Genomic DNA, 24,325 nt, shown 5'->3' with positions numbered 1-24,325 from the left:
GCCATCTTTAAGGGTTTTCACTTTAGATCTACTTCCTCCAAAGGTACAATCGGAGACTGACAGAGAGACTCCAGAACCAGAGGCAAGTTCCACACCGGAGAACGAGCTGCATTGAGACATTTTGCACCCTTCTAAAAACTGCAAACTAGGCTATCAGACCCCAAAGAGGAACCATTTACAGATTCATGATGGGCCAAAATGGCTGCTACGTAGACCTTTAGTGTGGATGCAGCCTTGCCACTCTCCAACAGCCCTTGTAAGAAGGTTAAAACCACCAAAACTTTGCATTGCACAGGATCAAGATTCTGAGTCGCACACCATGAACAGAATGACTTCCATCGGTAAGCATAAAGCTTCCTTGTAGAAGCTGCCCTTGCGTTAAGAACTGTGTGGATGACTGAAGGCTCACAGTCTACTAAAAAAGGGTTGGTCCCAGGGATCACACCCATAACTGTAGACGTGCTGGATCCGGATGCCAAATATGACCATCTAGTTGAGACAACAGGTCCCTCCAGCCTGGAAGTTGTCTCGTTGGTTCACCAACAATGTTAGGAGCAAGGGAAACTATGGTTTGGACAGCCACCATTGCTATTATAAGTACATGGAGTCTGCCCTGGGCAATCCTGTGCAGTGTCTCCCATACCACAGGTATTGGAGGAAAAGCGTAAAGATGGCAGTTTGGCCAGTCGTGTGACAATGCATCCTGTCCTAATGGGCTGGACCCTTTCGTCTGAGTAAACCACAACGGGCAATGAGTTGTGTCTCTCATCACAAATAGGTCTACTTCCACCCTGCCAAACTCTGTCCAAATATCCTGGACTACATCCGGATGAAGTGTCCACTCCCCTCCGATTCATGGACAGAGCATCTGCAGGCTGATTGACTGCCCCTAGCAAATAAACAGCCCTTAGTGACAAAACCGAGGAAGAGACCACGTGAGGATCATGTGCGTGAGATGCAACAAACTCTTGGACCTTGTACCTCCTTGGTGATTCAAATTGAACACCGTTGATGTGTTGTTCGACCGGATTAGGACATGTCGACCCCCTAAAACGGGAAGAAAATGCCTCAGGGCCAGCAAAACTGCCCGCACTCGTCTCTTGACCATCTGCCACTGATACCTCTGTGGATCCATACTGCTCCCAACCCATAAGGGATGCATCGGTTGTTATAACCTTGCGGCAGGAGGGAACAATCCCTAACTGTACCCCGGCTGTCAAAAAGGATTGGGACTTCCATTTGTGAAGGGCATGCACGCAACTCTGAGCAATAAGAATTCGTTGATACCGATGATAAGATGGGTCCAGCAGAAGATTGTTTCATACCTGCAGGGGCCGCAGATGGAGCAATCCCAGGGGAATTACACAGGAGGCTGCCATTAGCATCTCGATCAACCTCAGGAGCACGCCATACTGTAGAGATATTCCCAAACGAAACTGACTCAAGAGGTTCAGGATGTCTGTCGTCCGAGACTGAGATAGGGTAGACTGAATCGATAGACATCCCGATGAATGTGATTGACTGTACAGGAAACAAGCAGCTCTTTACTCGGTTCACTAAGAGACCCAGTCTGGTCACATGGTCCAGCAGCAGCTGCGTATTGTGCACCAATTGAGCCCTCGTTTGAGCACACAGCAGCCAGTCAACAAGATATGGCAAGATAAGTACCCCCTGGGCCCAAAGGGGAGATAGGACAGCTTTCATGCATCTCGTAAACAAACGGTGGGCTAGTGCAAGACCAAATAGTAGAACTCTAAACTGGTAATTTGATGAGTACCTCCTTAGGGAGGGTGATGGGGAGTAGGTTTGGCACATGAGTGACGTATTTGTTCATGTTTAGGCTAGTTTTCTGAGGACAAGGAGCTCCAGAAGCTGATGAAGCACAATGTTTTTTCCCCTCTTTCGACAACGCTAGACCTGCTGGTAAAGCAACAGCATCCTGATTGTGGCTCAGCCCAGCCAAACGCACCCGTCTGTCTGACAAGGACAGCATACTACAATGTGGGCATAGATCAGTTAGTGCGTCTTCCAGATGTTGAACACCGGATGACAGGTGTCCGTCATCCGGGAGAAGCTTGTTAGGACAGAGCTTGCAAGGCATTGGGAAAGCCGTGGAAATGGCGTGATAAGCCATGAGAAGGCATCGAACTGACCAACCAAATATCACGACTAGGACCATTGGCTAACGTTAACGATATGGGCCGTTTCCACTGAGTGGTACGGTACGGTTTGGTTTGGTACGCTTTTATGGCCGTTTCCACTGTCGGCACCCTTTCGAAAGGGTACCAAACACGAGAAAGGGTACCAAAAGGCGGAGCCACACGCGCAGCTGAACACTATTATTTTACAGAGAAACGTCATTCGCTTACGCAACAAGCCAGAATGAAAACAAAAAGCCCGCCATGTTTGAAATACACAGCCGACGAGCTGAGACATTACAGCGGAATGATATATACATATATAATAACGAGCCATGGTCGACCCGGGCTCAAACAAACCTTGTCGTCATCTTGATTAACAGCCACAAATCCAAGAAGAAGAGCAGATTTACCCTGTGCCCCGTAGTTTTTTACGAGCCAGTCTGAGTCGTGAGCGGTTTCGCTTTTTTTGCTAGCGCTCGCACGCGTCTAACATTATATCTGAAATAACAAACTTCTTGAGCTGATGATAATAACCTGCACTTGATTATTGACGTGCTTTTGAAACCCGATCCTGTCAGACACTGACAAACGCGAGAGTGAAGCGCGAAGAAACAAAGGAGAAGCCGGAAAAAAGGAGCACATTATTTTTTAGCAAACATGAACAAAATGCCATGTATAACTAACTTATTATCTTCACATTTTGGACTAATATGAACTGGGAATGACGGAATTACTCTCTAACAGATGGCTTCATGTGCTGCTGAAGATTACATACATAGATAAGAGGTTTTCACTGACTGTAGTCTATATTTTGTGTTGTTTTGAACCTAAATACGGACAAAAATGTCTGCTGTGTGTAGTTCTACTGTAGTTGGTAACATATCGGAGACTGTAAGGGGCTGTATGTGTTCATATATGTTCATTTATTTAGTTATTTAATATAATTACAGACGTTACAGTAGGCTGTTTCGCACTGTCATTGATCTGCAGTTATAATCAACTCATGTTCAAAGAAAAGTTAGTAATAAACATTTCTACACAAGTATTTATGTGTGTAAAGCATCTGTTTTGTAAGAAGTGCTTCTCATATGATATGTGAACGACCCATACAGCTTTATTGTAGACATTTCCTCGAGCGAGAATGACGTCAACTGAAACTTTGTCATTCACCACGCCCACCAAAAGGTGTTAGTGGAAACGCAAGCCTGATAAAGGTGACCCGTACCAAACCGAACCGTACCGTACTGTACCAGTCAGTGGAAATGAGCCATTAGTGAAAATCACGCTAACCATCGATCGAAATCTGGGTCTCCGGATGCAACAAGAGAAACACAGAACAAGAAAAATGAACACTAGCAAAAAATATATTGATAATTGTCCACGGTTAGGACCACTGAACAGAGTGGAGCATATGCCCAATAACAGCCATGAAAAAACACAGAGTTTTTGTAGTGGTAGAAAAAGTAGCCTCTGGATAGCACCGCGAGGTAATTGTCACATAAACACTAACCGCAGTTCGGTATAAAACCTCCGGATAGTACCATGAGGTGCATACCACTCGGACATAAAAGTGACAGTGTCACAGTGTTCAAACTCTGGATAGTACCGTGAGATATATGCTTATAACTCAGATGCTTACAAAAATACAGCGTCTAACCCCTGGATAATACCGCGAGGCAATTGACACTTATATATTACAGCCAAATGTAAGATAATGACGAAAAACTTAACCGCAGTCCATGATATATTGAAGTGAACGATTCTAGATCGGTAATTGCGCAAAGGAAAACCAACCGTAGTCCGTAGATGTCAAAAAATCATCACTGCTCCTACCAAAGAGCTGCACTTGACGACAAAAATAATTCAATGACCAAATCCAAAGGCGAGAAGCAAAAAGAGGCAGGGCGCAGAGCTGTAGTGGACTATATCCCTCAGCTCAGTTCGCGTCACCATGTGACTTTGTTGGTATTTTGTTCCTCGACCTATCCAGCTGGCACTGCGATTATTCACTGTGTAAACACTGTCTCTGGTGGTCAGGAGGAATGATACAGAACTAATGTAAAACGTGCATTTTCAAACACTTATTATTTATTTTAGAAATACTTGTTTAATATAGTAATGATGATTCTTTATTGGCATGGTAGGCTCCATAAAGAATGCTTTAACATATATGCTACAATGTCCTTAATATGTTCATATTTTAAAATGTCCTTCACACTAAAAAAAAATGGTACATTCACAGAAATGTTCTTTGTGAAAATAAGAATGGATTGTTTATGGTTTCATTACAAAACACACACACACACACACACACGCACACACGCACACACACACACACACACACACACACACACACACACACACACACACACACTTCAAATACTGGCTTGTTACCTACATGTGTGCTACAAGAGGTAGATGCAGTTTTGACTGCTAATTGTGATGATTTCTGCATAATAACTGACAAAGGTGTGCAATACCAATCAGTCCAGCACTATGCATGGCTTGGTTTCTAACAATGAGACTGCCCTCTGTAGGAATCTCTTTGCAAATACATCAGCTCTAGAAAAGGACACTGCTTCTAAAATACATTTGACCAAAAAATGGTTTTAAATGTTATTAATAACAGTTACAAATAATGATAATAATAATAATAATAATAATAATAATAATAATAATAATAAAAATAATAATAAAATTGGATGTTATACCATTTTTAAATTAGTTTGCTACTATTGGTAAAATGTATATTTTCAAATCTCTTAGTAAAAACTAAACCAGATGTCATGATTTCATTGTAGCTGCACATATTTTCATTCCACATAATCATTGTTTCAAAACGCAAGATCATTGTGATATGTATTGTGAACATTTGGTTTAATTACCAAAACACAACAGTAAGATCTTTTTAAAATTTGGTCCATGGTAATTTTAACAATCAGTTCACAGCAAACAATTCAAGGGTACAGGTTTCATATTGCCCACAGAGCTGTATAAATACTACTGTAATATAAATCTGTACACAGACATTTCAGCAAATGTTACACTTATGTTAAGACAAACTGAAAAAAAAAACTATGTTAAAAATATTTTATACAATATGACAATGTGATCAAAGATCTTATCAAGTCATTTACATATGCAAGCAAAAAACTATTTACTGTAGTAATTAGTGTTTCTTGATTGAAAGCCCTTGCAGCAATTTCTAACTTAAAATGATCAACTATCAAGACAAGTTGAAAATGTATGGACAAAATAAATGGTTCACTGATTAAACATTAAGATCGGTTGAATTAAATGTAGACAAACGTATTAAACTGATGGATAAGTGATGCAAAGTTTGATAGTATTCGCTTTAAGAAATGCAGTTACTGTGAATGAAAGCTACTGTGAATTAATATGTAAATAATATTAACACAATTGAATATATTGTGAAATGTTTTCTTTCTTTTTTTGTTTTTATGATCTGTTAGTGATAAAAATACTTATTTAATAGTTTAAAAAATGTACCAACTGTTTGTGAAAACGGCACCAAACCAATTTTTAAAAATGAAAAACATTAGTGATGTTGAAGTGTGATAATAAAATTAGGTTTGTGATGCTGCTTATTTCAATGCATATTTCATCAAACATGCCACTCTAGAACACTCTGTAAATAAAGAACTGGTTCGTAGAGTTTTGTAGTGATAAAAGAGTGACAAAATTCCAAGAACAAGTTTTAGCTCTATTTTTTTCGCAGACCTACGAAAAGTCTTACTGATGTCCCTACCCGCAAGAAACTGATCCAACAACTACTTGATCGCACTGGATAAAAAGATTTCCAACACTGCTGGGTGATAATCACGAATAAACCTACTACAAGCTTTTTGTTCAGTTGCATATTTTAGTGTGTCTATACATAAAACGACTCTTTTAGATGTGCTTTTCATTTCAACAGCAAATATTCTTTATATTTAAAGGGAGAAAGGTTTATCAATAGCCATGGCGAAACAACAGCTGAAGACATACCTGTGACAAAGGTTCTGATTTCCTGTTGTCCAATCCTCCGACTATGATCATGTTGGGCATTAATGGATGAGGGAATTCCAAAGCAAAATCAGAATGCACAAACCAGAGAGCTGCATGGCTCATGATCTCCATTATAGATGTTTTTCTCTGAAGAACACGTGAAGCGATTTCATCTGCACGAGCGAACATCCGTCTGCAGGCCACGGGCTGAACAAGAGTCCTTACAAAGTTTACACTTCTTTGCCAGAGATTCATGCGGTCAGAAAAGTGAGTTAAACGTTGTGGAACATAAGACGGTGGAGCTGGGCATTGACTGGCAAGAGCGTCAACCCCACAAGGATGACTTGTTTGAATGTAAATGGTTGGAATTGAGAGATATTCTGCAGCAATGACTCCGACGGTCTCAAATGGATCTGTGAGAATGACATCAAAGTTATAGTCTTGCAGTTTCTTCATCAAGTCCTTGTTGAAGAGCAAACCCTCAACGTTACGTGTTATAAGATTACTAAGCAGATCCATGGTGTTAACGAAACTCTGAAACCTGGCAAGATCTGTAGATACATGAGTACTTATCAAATTAGCAACACTAGCACTGATATGCTCCTGTATCTGAGCTTTGGTGTAGGGCACAGGATAAGTCAGAGTTGTGGTGTGCTGAGACGGACCCATACTCAGACTTGCTTCTGGGATGACGACCACCACCTGGTTTCCTCTACGGCCAAGCTCCTCCACCAAAGGCTTCATACCCATCCAGTGGCTGCCATCTGAAGGAACTATTAAAATCTTCCCAGCCTCTGCTGATGCCAGGCAGAAAAGACAGAAGAGCAATACAGAAGCAGCCATTTAACAATCCCAAAGAAAAAAGGACTGCTTTGTGTCTGCAAGCACTTATACACTTGCAGTTTCTGGCACAAGCTTTTATACTAAAAGGGGAGTTTCAACAACTAACCAAAGGTTGAGCCTGAAAAGATTACAATCTCCATTCTTCATCAGTGAGGCACAGCCTTCATGTCAGAGAAAGAAAAGAATCCAACTCTCATAAATCAATCAAGCTGCTGGATATTTCATTTAATAAACTTCTTAAGTTACACTAAAATAATGTGACAACTATTTGCGGTGAATCATTCAAGAGAGATTCAAGAGAGAGTATCATAATTTGCTAAATGTAAGCTAATAGAAGCACTTTATGGTAATTGTAATTCATCTATTGCAATGTAATGTAAATATTTATTTTAAAATTAAAGATTTTTCCCATGTCTAATTATAAACCTTTTCAGACAGAGGGTAGACTTTGAGCTCTTTTGAGTCCTTTAGTCAACTTAACAAATTATCAACCAAGCACGTCGACATTTTTTTTTTACAAAGTACACTAGTTTGCACTCTAGCTTACATATTATATCTTACAGTGTGTGAACGGTCACGACTGCACTGGAGTGTGGAATCTAAAATGTCTGAACTATTTTAGATTTTGGTTATCTGATCTTTTCATACTCTGACAACGCTGGAAAAATATGCTACAAGAAATTCTAAAAAGATTTCTTGATTATATTCACACAACATGTATTCTCGTAGCAATAAGTAATAATTAAAAAATAATAAAGCAGTATAGTAAAAGTTAAGAAGTGTAAGCATATTTAACTAGACACTTAGCTATGACACTGAGAAAAGAATGACAATAAAGTGCTTGCTTTGTAATAGGGATGTCCATATTTGTTCCTGTAGCGCTGTTTTCTGCAGACTTTACCTCTGATCCAAAGTAAACATGAATACACATGCAAGCAAGGTCTGCAGACTAACAAAGTGTGTTTAAACTGGTTGGAACAAAACAGGACAGGACAGTGGTTTTCTTGCTGGATATATTTACTTTAAAATATGTTTTTTTAAAAACTTCACTTTTGAAGTTCTTTGAACTTCATTCACTGCATTTGTGTTTCAATGCTTAGAGTATTTTAATATAACTCAGTAACACAGAGAGTGTTTTTTCTGCAAAAATTCTTCAACAAAGACTAAACAATGAGCTTGAAAAGAATAGTAAACTCAAGCAAAAATAAGAGATTAAAGACATAAAAGCTGTTTTTGCACTACAAACTATAAATTAAGATGCCAGTCAAGGAAAATGATGTAAAACTATGCCTAGCTCAAAACTAATAATGATAGTTCCCTCTCTAGGAACTTTAAGGGAACTGCAGCAGTTTTAGAACACATTTTGCGCATGGAAAAGCAAATGACACACTGTACTCCACTGCAAAGTTAGAACATTCTGAACTCAACTGATTAAAAGTTATAAATACTACAACCCCAGTCAGAAAAAGATGGGACAGTATAGAACACGCAAATAAAAAAAGAAAGTAGTGATTTACAAGTTTACTTTGACTTGTATTTCATTGCAGACAATATGAACAAAAGATTTCATGTTTTGTCTGGTCGATTGCATTTCCTTTCATTCAGACCTGCAACACATTCCAAAAAGGTTGGGACAGGAGCAGTTTAGGGCTAGTAATCAGGCAAACTGGTTAAATGATGATGTGATTTGGAAACAGGTGATGTCAACAGGTGATTGTAATTATGATTTGGTATAAAAACACCATTCAAGAAAAGTCCAGTACTTAAGGAGCAAAGATGGGCCAAGGATCGCCAGTTTGCCAGAGAGATTCGTGAGAAAATTGTTGAAACGTTTAAAAACAATGTTCCTCAAAGAAAGATAGGCATTTGGATATTTCTTCTTTAATGGTGCATAACATAATTAAAAGATTTAAGGAATATGGAGGAATTTCAGTGCGTAAAGAACAAAGAAGCAAGCCTAAGCTGAACTATTGTGAACTCTGATCGCTCTGGTGTCACTGCACCAAGAAACCTCATTCTTCTATAATGGCTCGTTTCCACTGACCGGTACGGTACGGTTTGGTTCGGTTTGGTACGGGTCACCTTTATCAGGCTTGCGTTTCCACTAACAAGGGTACCCTTTTGGTGGGCGTGGTGTATGACAGACAGTTTCAGTCGACGTCATTCTCACTCGAGGAAATGTCTACAATAAAGCTGTACAGGTCACTTTCATATCATATGAGAAGCACTTCTCACAAAACAGATGCTTCATACACATAAATACTTGTGTAGAAATGTTTATTAGTAATTTTTCTATGAACATGAGTTGATTATAACTGCAGATCAATGATAGTGCGAAACAGCCTACTGTAACGTCTGTAATTATATTAAATAACTAAATAAATGAACATATATAGACGCATACAGCCCCTTACAGTCTCCGAAATGTTACCAACTACAGAAGAAATACACACAGCAGACATTTTCGTCCGTATTTAGGTTCAAAACAATACAAATTATAGCCTAGTCAGTGAAAACCTCTCATCTGTGTCTGTAATCTTCCGCAGCACACGTAGCCTCTGTTAGTCAGTAATTCCGTCAATCTGAGTTCATAATAGTCCAAAATGTGAAGATAATAAGTTAGTTATACATGGCATTTTGTTCATGTTTGCTGAAAAAATAATGTGCTCCTTTTTTTCCGGCTTCTCCTTTGTTTCTTCACGCTTCACTCTCGCGTTTGTCAGTGTCTGACAGGATCGGGTTTTAAAAGCACATCAATAATCAAGCGCAGGTAATTATCATCAGCTCAAGAAGTTTGTTATTTCAGATATAATGTTAGAGACGCGCGCGAACGCTAGCAAGAAAGCGAAACCGCTCGCGCCTCAGACTGCCTCGTAAAAAACTACGGGGCTCAGGGTAAATCTGCTCTTCTTCTTGCCTTTGTGGCTGTTTATCAAGACGACGACAAGGTTTGTTTGAGCCCAGGTCGACCATGGCTCGTTATTATATGTATAAATCATTCCGCTGTATTGTCTCGGCTCGTCGGCTGTGTATTTCAAACATGGCGGGTTTTTTGTTTTCATTCTGGCTTGTTGCGTAGGCGAATGACGTATCTCTGTAAACCAATAGCGTTCAGTTGCACGTCTAGCTCCGCCTTTTGGTACCCTTTCTCGTCTTTCGTACCCTTTCGAAAGGGTGCCGAAAAAGTGGTACGGTACGGTTCGGTTCGGTACGCTTTTTGACAGTGGAAACGGCCACAAAAGCATACCAAACCAAACCGAACCGTACCGTACCACTCAGTGGAAACGGGCCATAACCTGCTAGGGCTTGAGTGTCCACATGCATGGAGAGCACATTTTAGCTCTTGCGTGGCTATTTAAAGTACAGTGAATGCTTTATATTTTGTTACAGACATAGTGTCATCTGGTTTTGCGGTAAATGAAATTTCTCAAACCCTCTTTAACTGTCCAAAATGGGGAAAATTTTGTTTTTACTCTCTGATAGTCAAAGCAAGTGTCATGATTACCAGCGATCTCTAACCACCGGAGGTCGCTGGTAAGCACTCACCTTCACAATAATCTATGGACTACAAATCCGCCATTCATGGACTACATTTTCATACATGCACTCCGTTCACAAACACACATGCTTCCTCATTTTGACTGATTACACTTGCACCAGCTGAGGATTGTCAAAGACTGATTACACACACTATTTATACAGCACACACTCTCACTTCCATTGCCGAGTCTTGTTTTACTGTAAAGTGACATTACAACGCGTTTCCTTAGTCTTGGTTTTCCGTGTGTTTACCCTAGCCTTGTTTACCTAGTTATCCTTGTCTGCCGCCTGCCTTCCGACCTCTCGCCTGTGTTTGATTACGATTCTGGACTGCCTTCATACATCTGTTTGCACCTGTGTTGACCATTGCCTCCCTGAGTTTGAATAAACCTGCACGTGGATCCTAAACCTCAGTTGTCTCTGTCACTCCCCATGTTACAGCAAGTAAAAACAAAAATTCCATGATAAATATGCATTGAAAAAAAAATTCAAGAAAAAGTGTTTCATATAAATCTGGACCACAAGTCTACATATATGGACATAATTTTTCTCTAAAAGTACATCTGATCCAAAGATAGAATTTTTATTCGAATTAGGTTCCAATAAGCCCAAATAGCGAAGAGAAATAAAAAAATGCATGTTACAAAACACCTTGGGCTTTAAGGGGATAAGTGATATCACCACATGGACTCAGGACTACTTTGGCAAACCTTTGTCAAGTACCACAATACGTAGTTCCATCCACAAATTCCAGTTAAAACTGTACTATGTTAACAGTTCAGAAGCACCATCGACTTCTCTGATCAGAGGCAACTGGGATGGACCATCACACAGTGAAAACGTATACTATGGTAAGATGAATCAGTATTTTAGGTATTTGTTTGGGAAAAATGGATGCCACAGGCTCTGGACTAAAGAAGGATCATCCAGACTGTTACCAGCAGTAAGTCTAAAAGCCAGGGCCTGTTTATTGTCTGTAAATTATTAATTATAAAATTTACATTGAGTAAGAAATAGGTAAAGCATTTATGGAGGTATACTGTAAAGGAAAGTTCAACAAAAATGAGAATGCACTTTTCTTGTGTAGCCTACTGCTCATGTGCTGCTAAATGTTTTTTTCTTTAGTATCTCTGAGGTGACTTCATCTGCACGAGCAGATGTGTATGCAGCCCATGGCCTGATTTAGAGTGCTTACAAATTTTACAGTTTGCCAGAGATTTTTGCGGTCAGTAAAGTGAGTTAAAACACGTGGAACATAAGATGGTAGAGCTAGGCATCAAATGGATATGTAAGAATGGCATCATCAAAGTTGTAGTCTGGGAGGTTTAAATTAGATACAGTGACACCAAGAGTGTGAAGACAGAATTAGGTTTGTGATGATGGAGTGGAGGTATTACTCCTTTTCCCCTGTACACAAAACCCAAATAACTAGTTCATAGAATTTGTATTATAAAACTAGAGAATTATATATATATATATATATATATATATATATATATATATATATATATATATATATATATATATATATATATATATATATATTTTTTTTACATTTATTTATTTACAGACATAAAAATGCTCACTGGGGTCCCGCTCCCACCAACATCTTGACCCACGAACTACTTGATCACAGTGGAAGGTGCCATTTTAACAAATTACTCAAAATAGTTCCAAAACTGTTTGATTTATGAGTGTGTTTATACAGGCTATTTTTGATGTGATTTTCATTTCAATAGCAAATACCCTTAATATTTGATGGGAATCACAGAAACAGTGCTGGTTTACCAATAACTGTTTTGATACAACAGCTGTTAGTAGACTTACCTTTGACAAAGGTTCTGCTTTCCTGTTGTCCATTCCTCCAACTATGATCATGTTGGGCATTAATGGGTGAGGGAATTCCAAAGCAAAATCAGAATGCACAAACCAGAGAGCTGCACGGCTCATGATCTCCATTATAGATGTTTTTCTCTGAAGAACACGTGAAGCGATTTCATCTGCACGAGCGAACAACCGTCTGCAGGCCACGGGCTGAACAAGAGTCCTTACAAAGTTTACACTTCTTTGCCAGAGATTCATGCGGTCAGAAAAGTGAGTTAAAATATGTGGAACATAAGATGGTGGAGCTGGGCATTGACTGGCAAGAACGTCAACGTTACAAGGATGACTTGTTTGTATGTAAATGGCAGGAACTGAGAGATATTCTGCAGCAAAAACTCCAACAAGCTCAAATGGATCTGTGAGAATGACATCAAAGTTATAGTCTTGCAGTTTCTTCATCAAGTTCTTGTTGGAGAGTAAACCCTCAGCACTACGGATTATAATATTACTAAGCGAATCCATTCTGTTGATGAAACTCTGAAACCTGGCCAGATCTGTAGATACATGAGTACTTATCAGAGTCGTAACACCGGCTTTCACAATCTCCTGTATCTGAGCTTTAGTGTAGGGCACAGGATAAGTCAGAGTTGTGGTGTGCTGAGACGGACCCATACTCAGACTTGCTTCTGGGATGACAACCACCACCTGGTTTCCTCTACGGCCAAGCTCCTCCACCAAAGGCTTCATACCCGTCCAGTGGCTGCCATCTGAAGGAACTACTAAAATCTTCCCAGCCTCTGCTGATGCCAGGCAGAAAAGACAGAAGAGCAACACAAAAGCAGCCATTCTAACCTATTGTATCTAATCCTGTACCAAATAACATAAGCAAATATACTGGTAGTACATGTAAGATGACTGTTTTGAAAGTCTGCAAGCACTTGTAGATTTGCAGTTTCTGGCACAGACTTTTAAAGTAAAAGGGGAGTTTCAACAACCAATCAAAGGTTGATTCTGAAATGATTACAGTCTTCATTTAGCAGTAAACCATGGCCTTAGTTTCAGAGAAATAAAAAAAAAAAAACCCTTATAAATCAATAAAACCATGGCATGTAAGTCTTGAAAGTTTGATGCTACAGTATGCATGCTGAAACTACATATGCTTGGTACCATGCATGCGGACAATGAATTATGAGACAAACTGAGTGTGTCAGACAGAGTGTGAGTTCTGCATACATAAGATGTCTACATATTTTAAACCCTTTTCAGATTTGAAAGATTTTAACCTTTAAAAAATTTCCTTTTTTTCTTCACCAAAATGTTCATCCTTAGTCTGCATGACTGATATATAAAGTTGAGTGTGTGTTTTTTTTTATTTACAAGTGTTCATAAAACTATTAAAAAAAACTTCCAGAAAGGGGTTAGACTTTGAGCTTTTTGAGTCCTTAAGTCAACTCCACTGAACAAATAAATGCATCAACATTTTTACCAAGCATTCTGACATGGCTGCACTGGAGTAGGGAATCAGACTACACAAAGTCTTCTGAATCACAGTGTTCTGACAAAAGGCACAACCTTTCAATGCTCTGTGAGCAACACACATGATGTTGCAAATTTACTCAAATTAAATATAGTGATCTTAATCATTTTTATGAACATACATTTGTATCTGATATTTCTTGGTTGCAGCAATAGGTAAACAGGTAAAAAAATAAATAATAGAAGACTGTAGTTTCAGCAGTATAGTAGTTGGATAGGAGGTAAAATTCAGTTGTTGAACTGCTAAACTGTTTAAGTAACAGGATTAAAGCATCAATAAATGAATTGTATTTAATAAAACTTAAGAAATATAAGCATGTTTAACATCTGCTTAGATCTACTTAGCCAGGACACTGAGAAAATAATAACAAAGGGTTGTTTTATAACAGAGATGCCCAAAGTAGGGCCCGCGGGCCAAAGTTGGTCCATTGTAACCTTTCATTTGGCCCACCATCCCATCTAACATAAACTTTTTTGGTTGTTTGTTTATTTCTGAGCTACAAAAAAGCAAACTAAATTTTATGCTTCAATTAAATGTAGTAAACAAATCTTATTTTTTAAAATGTAAATACTGTCACTAGATAGATAGACGACAGAAGCAAATTAAGGCAAAAACTAGTGTACAGTAAGTGTTCACTAGTGTTCTGTCATAAATGAGATTGTTTTTGTTTTTACTGTAATAAGTTAATTATAAATTGTAAAAACAATTATGTTGTATTATTAAATTATTAATGTAATTTATTTATTAGTTAATTGCTTTCTAGTCATTTAAAAAAATATATTATTAAATAAATTAGGAAATTACCAATGCCAACTATATTTACCTTCGGCCCACTAGCCTTAATTAAGTTTGGTTTTTGCCCTTCATAAGAAAAAGTTTGGGCACCCCTGCTTTATATTAACCTTCCTGCTAAAGACATTGAAATTCAAGTCAAGGAAATGATGTAAAACTACGCCTAGCTCAAATCTAATACACAGAGTTCCCTCTCTAGGAACTTTTAAGAGAACTGCATCTAAGAGAAATGTATTAGAATGCATTTGAACATGGAAAAGCAAATAGTATATTCCACTGTTAGAGCATTCAGATAACAGCTGAACAGATTAAAATGACTTAAATAATAAAATACCCTGCATGATTAAAAGCATTAATAACAATGGTATATTGAGAGAGAAATGTGTTTATAAAGGCACATACTGTATAAGAATGTTCATCACAAATACGGATACACCTCCGTAATTATCTCCATTTTTAACGATAAAATTAATTTACATTAATCATTTTGCAGACACTTTTATCCAAATCAACTTACAATTTAGAATAAAAAAGCCCTTTAAATCATCAGAGTAGCAATATACATGCTATGATCTTTGATAATTTCACAAGTATGTAGGTTATATAAAACTAATGATATTTCACAATTTCACAGTTTTCAGTATTTTTTTATTAAATGCAGCTTTTGTGAGCAGAATAAGCAGTAACACTTTATACTATAAATCATGTGTTAAGCATTAGCAAATAGTTAACAAATAATGAATTAAGCTTTAACTCAGCATTAATAGACATTAGTTAGCCGTTTATAACTGCAGGTGCAAATGCTGTATTCTTGACTTACAAGCACATTTAAATGTGCTTAATAATTGTTCTTTCATACTTTGTTACTGATTAAATTTTCATAACTAAATGAAGTATTGCATTATTTACAAATCATTTGTGTTTAAGAGTAGTTGGAGGTTTTTAAAATCATTCAAAATGAGTTAGTAGAGGATTAATAAACTATTTAAATCAACATTTATATATTACTGTTCAGGCATATACTAATAGTTAATTTGTATGTTATTAATTGCTTTATTAACTCAACTTCATCCAGTTTTGTGACCTAATCTAAAGTGAGGACTATTTATGCTTTATAAATCTCTAATAAATGACAATTAAAAGCTTAGTATCTAATGAACAATACATCTTTGCAATCTTATCTAAAAAGTAACATTATTTTAAAGTTTCTATAAACATTGCCGAATAACAGGAGTGACAAAATATAACATAAAACTGGACAAAACAATTTAATAATTTAAAATATAAGAGATGCAACATTTTAATATTATTTAACAATGTTTAAACTGTACAGTAGTTTTATTTTAGTTAAGATTGCAAAGATTTATTTTTCATTTGATACCGATTCATTTTGAGCCTGGTTTCTCTTAAGTTTTTTTTTTCTTCACTTTCGCCAATTTGTGAAGTTTTTTTTCCCTCTCCGCTGTCGCCACTGGCTTGCATGGTTCGGGATCTGTAGAGCTGAGCATCGTTGGATTTGCTCTTCAATATTTGGACTCTCAGTAGTGATTATTAAACCACACTGAACTGAACTAAACTGAACTGAACTTAAACACTAAAAACTGAACTACACTGTTCCAATTTACTGTGATCTTTTATGTGAAGCTGCTTTGACACAATCTACATTGTAAAAGCGCTATACAAATAAAGGTGAATTGAATTGAATTTGTGTATCTTGAAATTAATAGAAATTAATAAAGTCATTTATTTTCTTTTTTCTATTTAGAATAGAACTAAACATTTATAAGGGATTTATAAAGCATAAATAGTGCTCACTTTAGATTAATTAAAAAAATTGATGAAGTTGAGTTAATAAAGCATTTATTAAAATACACATTAACTATTAATCTATACCTGAATAATAAGATGTATAAATGTTGATTTGAATAGTTTATTAATCATTTACTTGAGCATTCTGAATAATCTTTAAAAACCAGCAACTTCTCTCAAATAACTGGTTTGTAAATGATGCGATACTTAATTTTGTAATAAAAAAATAATAATTAACAAAGTATGAAAATACAATAATTAAGCACATTATATGCTTATATGACAAGAATACAGAATTTGTAGCTGTTCTTATAAACCACTTACTAACATCTGTTAATGTAGAGTTAATGCTTTACAGATAATAAATTAACTATTTACTAATGCTTAATAAATGATTCATAGTGTGTAGTTACTAAAAAGGGTTACGGAATTAGCTTATTTTAAAACATTAAAATCTTACTAATTCCAAAACCTTTGACTTGTATTGTACATAAACAACATAATTGTCAATACAATCACACATAAATGATGATATCAATTAAAAACAATTACATGCCATAAAATCATTTCCGATATGATGCAATAGAATTTATAAACTTAAATATCCATAAATTTAACTGTACGACACCAAATATCGAAAATTCTTTTTTTCTTTTTTTTTTTTTGGAGAAGATGCTAATCTAAGACTGCAGCATATTTAAAATATATTATAATGGGACAGTGTTAAATGTTGCACAAAATGAAAATCTACGTAGACATAGCTGAATAATGAGTTCATTACATGAAAATAACATGGATACAGTGAGCCTCAAAATCCTTTTCTCTTGTAAATGCTAAGTGTAAAATCCATTTGAAAAACAGGCAAATCAGAACAAAACAGGCAGTTATAATGCACATTGCGAGCTCCAGACTGCAGTTTATTGGCTGAAGTGTTTCCTGATTGGAGTACAGACTCTAGGATTTTAATATCTAATCTAAAGAACTGTATTAAATGTTCACTAATGTAAACTGTGCTCTTTTAAACATTTATTTTTAAATCTAAAATATGCGTTTCAAACACCCTGCCTTCAAGTGCTCCCTGCACTAACCTATCACTTAAATCTGCTTACAGAGACAGAAACAGTTTTCACAGTTAATCTTGAATACAGTTTTGACGTTTGACATGACTGGCAAAGATATGCGTTTAACTAACAGTTCAAAAAAATCCATGCATGGCTAATAGTTTCCAACACTGAGACTAGCCTCTGTAGGAACTTCAAGACAAATGTTCTGGAATGAGACATTGCTGAAGAAAATGATCAGACAAAAAACAAACAAACAAACAAACAAACAACCCAACAAAACACACACACACACACACACACACACACACACACACCGGCCACTTTATAAGGTACACTTTTCAAACTGTTCGTTAATGCAAATTTCTTATCAGCCAATCACATAGTTGCAACTCGTTGCATTTAGGCATGTAGACATGGTCAAGATGATTGGCTGCAGTTCAAACCGAGCATCAATGGGGAAGAAAGGTGATTTAAGTGACTTTGAATGTGACATGGTTGGTGGTGCCAGATGGGCTGCTCTGAGTATTTCAGAAACTGCTGATCTACTGGGATTTTTACACACAACCATCTCTAGGGTTTACAGAAAATGGTTCGAAAAAAAAAAATCCAGTGGGAGGCAGTTCTGTGAGCACAAATGCAACATGTCGAACATCTGCTGCTGTAGCCCAGGCGGATAAGCTACAGCAGCAGAAGACCACACCGGGTGCCACTCCTGTCAGCTAAGAACAGGAAACTGAGCTTTCTTTGCAGATTCATTTATAAGTGTGATTATACATGAAAAGGGCCTTTTTGGTGTGATTTTTATTTTAACAGCAAATAGCTTTAATATTTGATGACTTACTTGTGACAATGGTTTTGCTTTCCTGTTGTCCATTCCTCCAATTATTATCATGTTGGGCATTAATGGATGAGGAAATTTTAAAGCAAAGTCAGAATGCACAAACCAGAGAGCTGCACGGCTCATGATCTCCATTATAGATGTTTTTCTCTGAAGAACACGTGAAGCGATTTTATCTGCTCGAGCAAACATGCGTCTGCAGGCCACGGGCTGAAAAAAAGTTCTAACAAAGTTTACACTTCTTTGCCAGAGATTCATGCGGTCAGAAAAGTGAGTCAGACCTTTTGGAACATAAGACGGTGGAGCTGGGCATTGACTGGCAAGAACGTCAGCACCACAAGGATGACTTGTTTGTATGTAAATGGCAGGAACTGAGAGATATTCTGCAGCAAAAACTCCAACAAGCTCAAATGGATCTGTGAGAATGACATCAAAGTTATAGTCTTGTAGTTTCTTCATCAAGTTCTTGTTGGAGAGTAAACCCTCAACACTACGGATGACAATATTACTGAGCAGATCCATTCTGTTGATGAAACTCTGAAACCTGGCCAGATCTGTAGATACATGAGTACTGATCAGAGTTGTAACACCGGCTTTCACAATCTCCTGTATTTGAGCTTTGGTGTAGGGCACAGGATAAGTCAGAGTTGTGGTGTGCTGAGACGGACCCATACTCAGACTTGCTTCTGGGATGACGACCACCACCTGGTTTCCTCTACGGCCAAGCTCCTCCACCAAAGGCTTCATACCCATCCAGTGGCTGCCATCTGAAGGAACTACTAAAATCTTCCCAGCCTCTGCTGATCCCAGGCAGAAAAGATACAAGGGCAACACAAAAGCAGCAATTCTAATCTACTAATCCTCTACTAAATATCATAAGCAAATGAACTGATACTGGTAAGATGACTCTCTTGAAAGTCTCCAAGCACTTCTAACATTGAAGTCCCTGGCACAGCCTTTTATACTAAAAGTAGAGTTACAATAACCAATCAAAAGTTGAGTCTGAAATGATTACAGTATTCATTTAGCAGTGAACCACAGCCTTAGTTTTAAAATAAATCATAAATCAAACACTAAAAATGGTCTTTTTTTTTTTTTTTTTGAAAAGATGCTAATCTAAGACTGCAGCATATTTAAAAGATATAAAAATTGGATGTTAATAAAGATTCCACATAATAAAAATCTATATACCTGGCATGGCTGAATAATAACTGTTCAGTTCATGAAAAATGACATGCATACTGCGAGCCTCAAACACCTCTTCTCATGTAAATTCTATGAGTGTAAAATCCATGTGAAAAACAGGCAAATAAGAACAAAGCAGACTGTAAAGATCCACACACTGGAACATTAATATGCATGCTCCACACTGCAGTTTATTGACCGCGGCTTTTCTTAGTTAGAGTACAGCAATGATAATTCCCCTCTGTATTTTTAAGTTTAACTGGGCTTATATTTATTTTACTATGAACTTGGGACTCTTATTTTAAAAACAGGAGAGGGGTATACCTAACGCTGTCATTCAAAGTTGTAAGTATATCCTTTCTATTCTATTCTATTCTATTCTATTCTATTCTATTCTATTCTATTCTATTATGTGTTGTTATATTATTATTTCCATTACTGTTATTTGGTAGCTCTACATACTAAAATAGTATAACTTAAAATGAATTCTACATACTATTGAAATATATTGAAATTAGGGTGATATGGACAAATGAACAATTTCATAAATAATTTTTCTTCAAACTTTACTGTATATTATCTTGTTATTTTAAATTATGAAATGATGTACTTAAATAATTTTATTGTATTGTGTAATTGTATTGTTAATAGTTTTTGTTTTGTCTTTTCCTTTGTTCTTAGGATGTTGAACAGGATGAAGTCCTAGATTTGATGTGCATTACTACCCAGAGAAACCATCTCATCATATATGACGAGACAGATGTTATAGACCGTTGTGAAGGTGATGTTAGAATCATCAAAGGCATCTAAATACTTTGACAATGTGGCAAATGCATGTTTGTTTTTTAAATCCTGGTCATGATTTACGCATTGAACTTGAATTCTCACAAAACCTGAGGTACTTTTTTGAAGTATTTTAAAAACAGTTTATGGGGCTAGATGCAAATAATCTGTCAGACAAGGTCCAGGTCCTATAAAGACTATTTCTGTAAATATTGTATTTTTATGTCAAGACCAAAAGGCTAGAGTTATGCTTCCTTTGTAATGTTGAACAGTTGCTGTACTTTTGTTTCAGTTACTGCTACTTTTCTTTAACATTTTTCTTTCTTTGAATAACTGATGCATGGTCAGCTATATGTGTAGTCTTTAGATTTTGTACAAGTATCGTTTGCTGAAATAAATGATGCTGGATTATGTGAAAATTCCAAAAAATGGAACTGGATTATTTTTAGGTTGAAGGTGACATTTACACATTACACCTTTACATTACACCTTGAGTAATAGATGAGCTTAATTAACTTGCATTAAAACTAAATCAAGAATGGTAAATTGACTCCACTCATTATAATTGCATCAACTGTGTAATTAGCATAAGTTTACTTAAATATTGTTACTTAAATGCAAACTCATTTATGTGGAACTCTCTAACATATAGGTCAAAATTATTTTTGAGTTCAAGAGAAATTTAAGGCACACTGAGTTACTAGTACTGTGTTGTCTATTAACTAATACAAGTAAACAAGTTACACAAATAAATAGTTATATGTATCCACAAGTTGGTAAACTAATTTGCTTCTTAAATTCGAGGCAATCAGTTTCCATGCTTTTGTTTAGTAATTTGAACAAGTAAGCTAGTTGAGAAAACGGCTTTGCTGTAAGATAGGTGTACAAAGCATAACTACAATTTGTAAGTTAACTGAACTATATTTAACTTATCATTTTGAGTTATCAGTACTCATGTTGTTTAATAACCAATGCAAGTAAACAAGTTACCTACAAAAAGTAATAGTTGTATCTACTCAAAGTTGGTGAACTGATTTGCTTCTTAATTTGAGGCAATCAGTTCCACATGTTTTCTAAGTAAACTCAACTTGTTTACAGTGTAGCTGCTTTGGACTTCAACAGTTTTGAAGTAATAAATAAAATAGATTTTTATGATTTCTTATGATTTTAATGATTTCTTCAGTGTTAAATGCTAATAATGTGACTTTGAAAGCCATTTTACATGAAATTTATTACCATACTACTGAAAGCAGCAGCAGATATTGAAAATAAAATAAACTATTTGAAATTAAACTTTAGAACTGTGACTCAAAACCCACACATAGTGATTGGACTAAGGTTTGATATGTATTAATTACATTATAAAGCTTACCATTTCGTGAGTGAGTGCATATTCTGTGCTTCTGAATGGCTGTATTTAAATTTCTTTTGTGTTGCTTCTGATGCAAACAGTCAAATTGTTCATCACTACGTATCTCATAACATAGCTTGTTGTTAGAACACGCGGTTACAATGTAACCTGCTCACCTAAAGTTTACTTTCAGAATATTTATATCATTTGCTAATTAATAACCTCATGTGAGTCTGCTACTGTCCACCGGAGGCCCCATTTTGATCATGGACGCATGCTTTGAGAGTTTTCAATAATATCCAAACCTGTTCCTGGAGGGATACTTTCCTGTAGCTCTGATAATTAAAAAGACACATTAACCTGCTATCAAGGTCTACAGAGTTAATTTTTTTTAGACATGTTTGAGTTGTTTGAAGCAAAACAGGCCAGCAGTTAATAAGTAAATAAAGTTTATTTCTGGCTAGACGTTTAAAAAAAATAAATTAAAAAAAATTATATGTATATATATATATATATATATATATATATATATATATATATATATATATATATATATATATATATAACATTTTTGTATTTATTTATTTTTATAATTTGTTATTGTATGTATTATTTGAAAGAACAGTTTTTAGACACATGGTGGCGACACTGACACATTTATCAATATGAACCACAACTTCATTGACTGCATTTGAGTTCAATCTTCAAAGTAACTTATAACTCTAATAACTCAAACAAAAATATGAGATTAAAGATATAGATGCCGTTTTTCATTTTGCAATAAACCATAGAAATGAGATGCCAGTCAAGACAATTTGTAAAACTATGCCTAGCTCAATAATGAGAGTTCCCTCTCTAGGAAATTTAAAAAAACTGCATCAGTTTTATAATGAATTTGCACAAGGAAAAGCAAATAACACACAGTACTCCACTGCACATTTACAGCATAAACTGTATAAATAATAAAATGATTCACTTGATTAAATTTATTAATTAAAATGATACATTGAGTGAGAAATGGGGGATGCATTTATGGAGGCACATACTGTTTAAGAATGTTCAACAAAACTGAGGATTACAGAGATCTTAACAAAATCACACTAGATAGAAAATAAGTAGTGTTGTGAATTGATAGCTATTAGAAAGACTTACTTGAGACAACGGTTCTGCTTTCTTGTTGTCCACTCCTCCAATAATGACCATGTTCGGCATCACTGGACGAGGAAATTCAAAGGCAAAGTCAAAATGCATAAACCAGAGAGCTGCACGGCTCATGATCTCAATCACTGATGTTTTTTTCTGCAGCACCTGTGAGGCGATTTCATCTGCACGAGCAAACATGCGACTGCAAGCCACGGGCTGAACAAGAGTCCTTACAAAGTTTACACTTCTTTGCCAGAGATTCATGCGGTTAGTAAAGTGAGTTAAACCTTTTGGAACATAAGACGGTGGAGCTGGGCATTGACTGGCAAGAGCGTCAGCACCACAAGGATGGCTTGTTTGCATATAAATAGCTGGAATTGAAAGATATTCTGCAGCAATAACTCCAACAGTCTCAAATGGATCTGTGAGAATGGCATCGAAGTTGTAGTCTTGCAGTTTTTTCAGCAAATCCTTGTTGAGGAGCAAACCCTCAGCATTTCGGGAAATGATAACTTTAAGCATATCCATGGTGATGAAGAAACTCTGAAACCTGGCCACATCTGAAGACACATCTGCACTAAACAATTTACTGATAGCTGCATCTGTACCCTCCTGTATCTGAGCTTTGGTGTAGGGCACTGGATATGTCAGAGTCTTGGTGTGCTTTGCTGGAGCCATGTTCACATTTTCCTCCGGGAATACGACCACCACCTGGTTTCCTCTACGGCCAAGCTCCTCCACCAAAGGTCTCATGCCAGTCCAGTGGCTGCCAAGTGCTGGAATTACCAGTAAATTCCCAGCTTCTGCTGATACTAGGCAGAAAAGACACAGAACCAACACAGAAGCAGCCATTCTAAAAGTTCTATCATTCAAAATTACCAAAAAAAAAAAAATAAAGCTTATGAGCTGGTAGTATTGACAAGAATTGTTTTTTGTGAAATTCTGCAAGGAACTTCTGAATTTGTACTTTCCTGCAGAGGCTTTTATCCCACAAGTGAATGCAAGAAAAAAGAAAAGAAGGCAGGGCATCAAAAAATGTAATCTCTGTGAAAAAAACCACACCCTCAGGTCCCGATATTGGGTAATTCACATGAATTCTACAAAAGAAGGAAAATCCTTGAATGACTTAAAAACACATGCCAGAGGTCCACGACGATCATGTAAAAGTGCGTGTGCTTTACGGCTCCACCTCTTCAGAACCACTTTAAACAATACTCCCACATGCCACATGGAAGAAATAACTGCATGTTCCAGTTAGCAGAATTGCTAGAAAACTGCAAGAGACAACTCATTTTGTTCATACAGTAGCCTATACTCAATGTGACTAGCCTAATCATTTCCAGGATTACAGGATCCTTGCCAACATTTAAATAATCTGAATGTACAGGCTATAGCAATTAGTTCTTCCCAATTTTTTCTTCCCAATTTTAAAATAAATACAGATAATATAATTTAGAGCATTCAAAT

General features: G+C 36.5%; 4 protein-coding genes across 4 annotated transcripts in view; all 4 read right to left on the bottom strand.

Moving 5' to 3' along the window:
- Positions 1-23,845, bottom strand: part of LOC130234887 (UDP-glucuronosyltransferase-like) — a 47,331-nt gene extending 23,486 nt beyond the window's left edge. The window contains exon 1 of the mRNA XM_056465213.1: positions 22,868-23,845. Coding sequence (XP_056321188.1) covers positions 22,868-23,710 — 843 coding nt within the window. The 5' untranslated portion in view covers positions 23,711-23,845. The remainder of the gene's footprint in view (positions 1-22,867) is intronic.
- Positions 6,114-7,064, bottom strand: LOC130234889 (UDP-glucuronosyltransferase 1A5-like). Its single transcript, XM_056465219.1, has one exon. It carries the CDS (start codon positions 6,990-6,992, stop codon positions 6,114-6,116), a length of 879 nt encoding a protein of 292 aa, XP_056321194.1. The 5' UTR covers positions 6,993-7,064.
- Positions 11,898-13,354, bottom strand: LOC130234560 (UDP-glucuronosyltransferase 1A5-like). Its single transcript, XM_056464796.1, has 2 exons — positions 12,279-13,354; positions 11,898-11,939 (listed from the first exon to the last, which is right to left on the bottom strand). Exons 1-2 carry the CDS (start codon positions 13,200-13,202, stop codon positions 11,898-11,900), a joined length of 966 nt encoding a protein of 321 aa, XP_056320771.1. The 5' UTR covers positions 13,203-13,354.
- On the bottom strand, positions 17,894-19,594 carry LOC130234440 (UDP-glucuronosyltransferase 1A5-like). Its single transcript, XM_056464632.1, is given in 2 exon segments — positions 17,894-19,262; positions 19,588-19,594. Coding segments are annotated over 2 exon segments (996 nt in total). The 3' UTR covers positions 17,894-18,273.
- Positions 23,846-24,325: the final 480 nt, after the last annotated feature.

The sequence above is a fragment of the Danio aesculapii genome, chromosome 9 (genome assembly GCF_903798145.1).
Source record: "Danio aesculapii chromosome 9, fDanAes4.1, whole genome shotgun sequence".
Taxonomy (NCBI): domain Eukaryota; kingdom Metazoa; phylum Chordata; class Actinopteri; order Cypriniformes; family Danionidae; genus Danio; species Danio aesculapii.
Note: the sequence above shows the minus strand (reverse complement) of the source record. Positions and strands in the feature narration are given on the sequence as shown.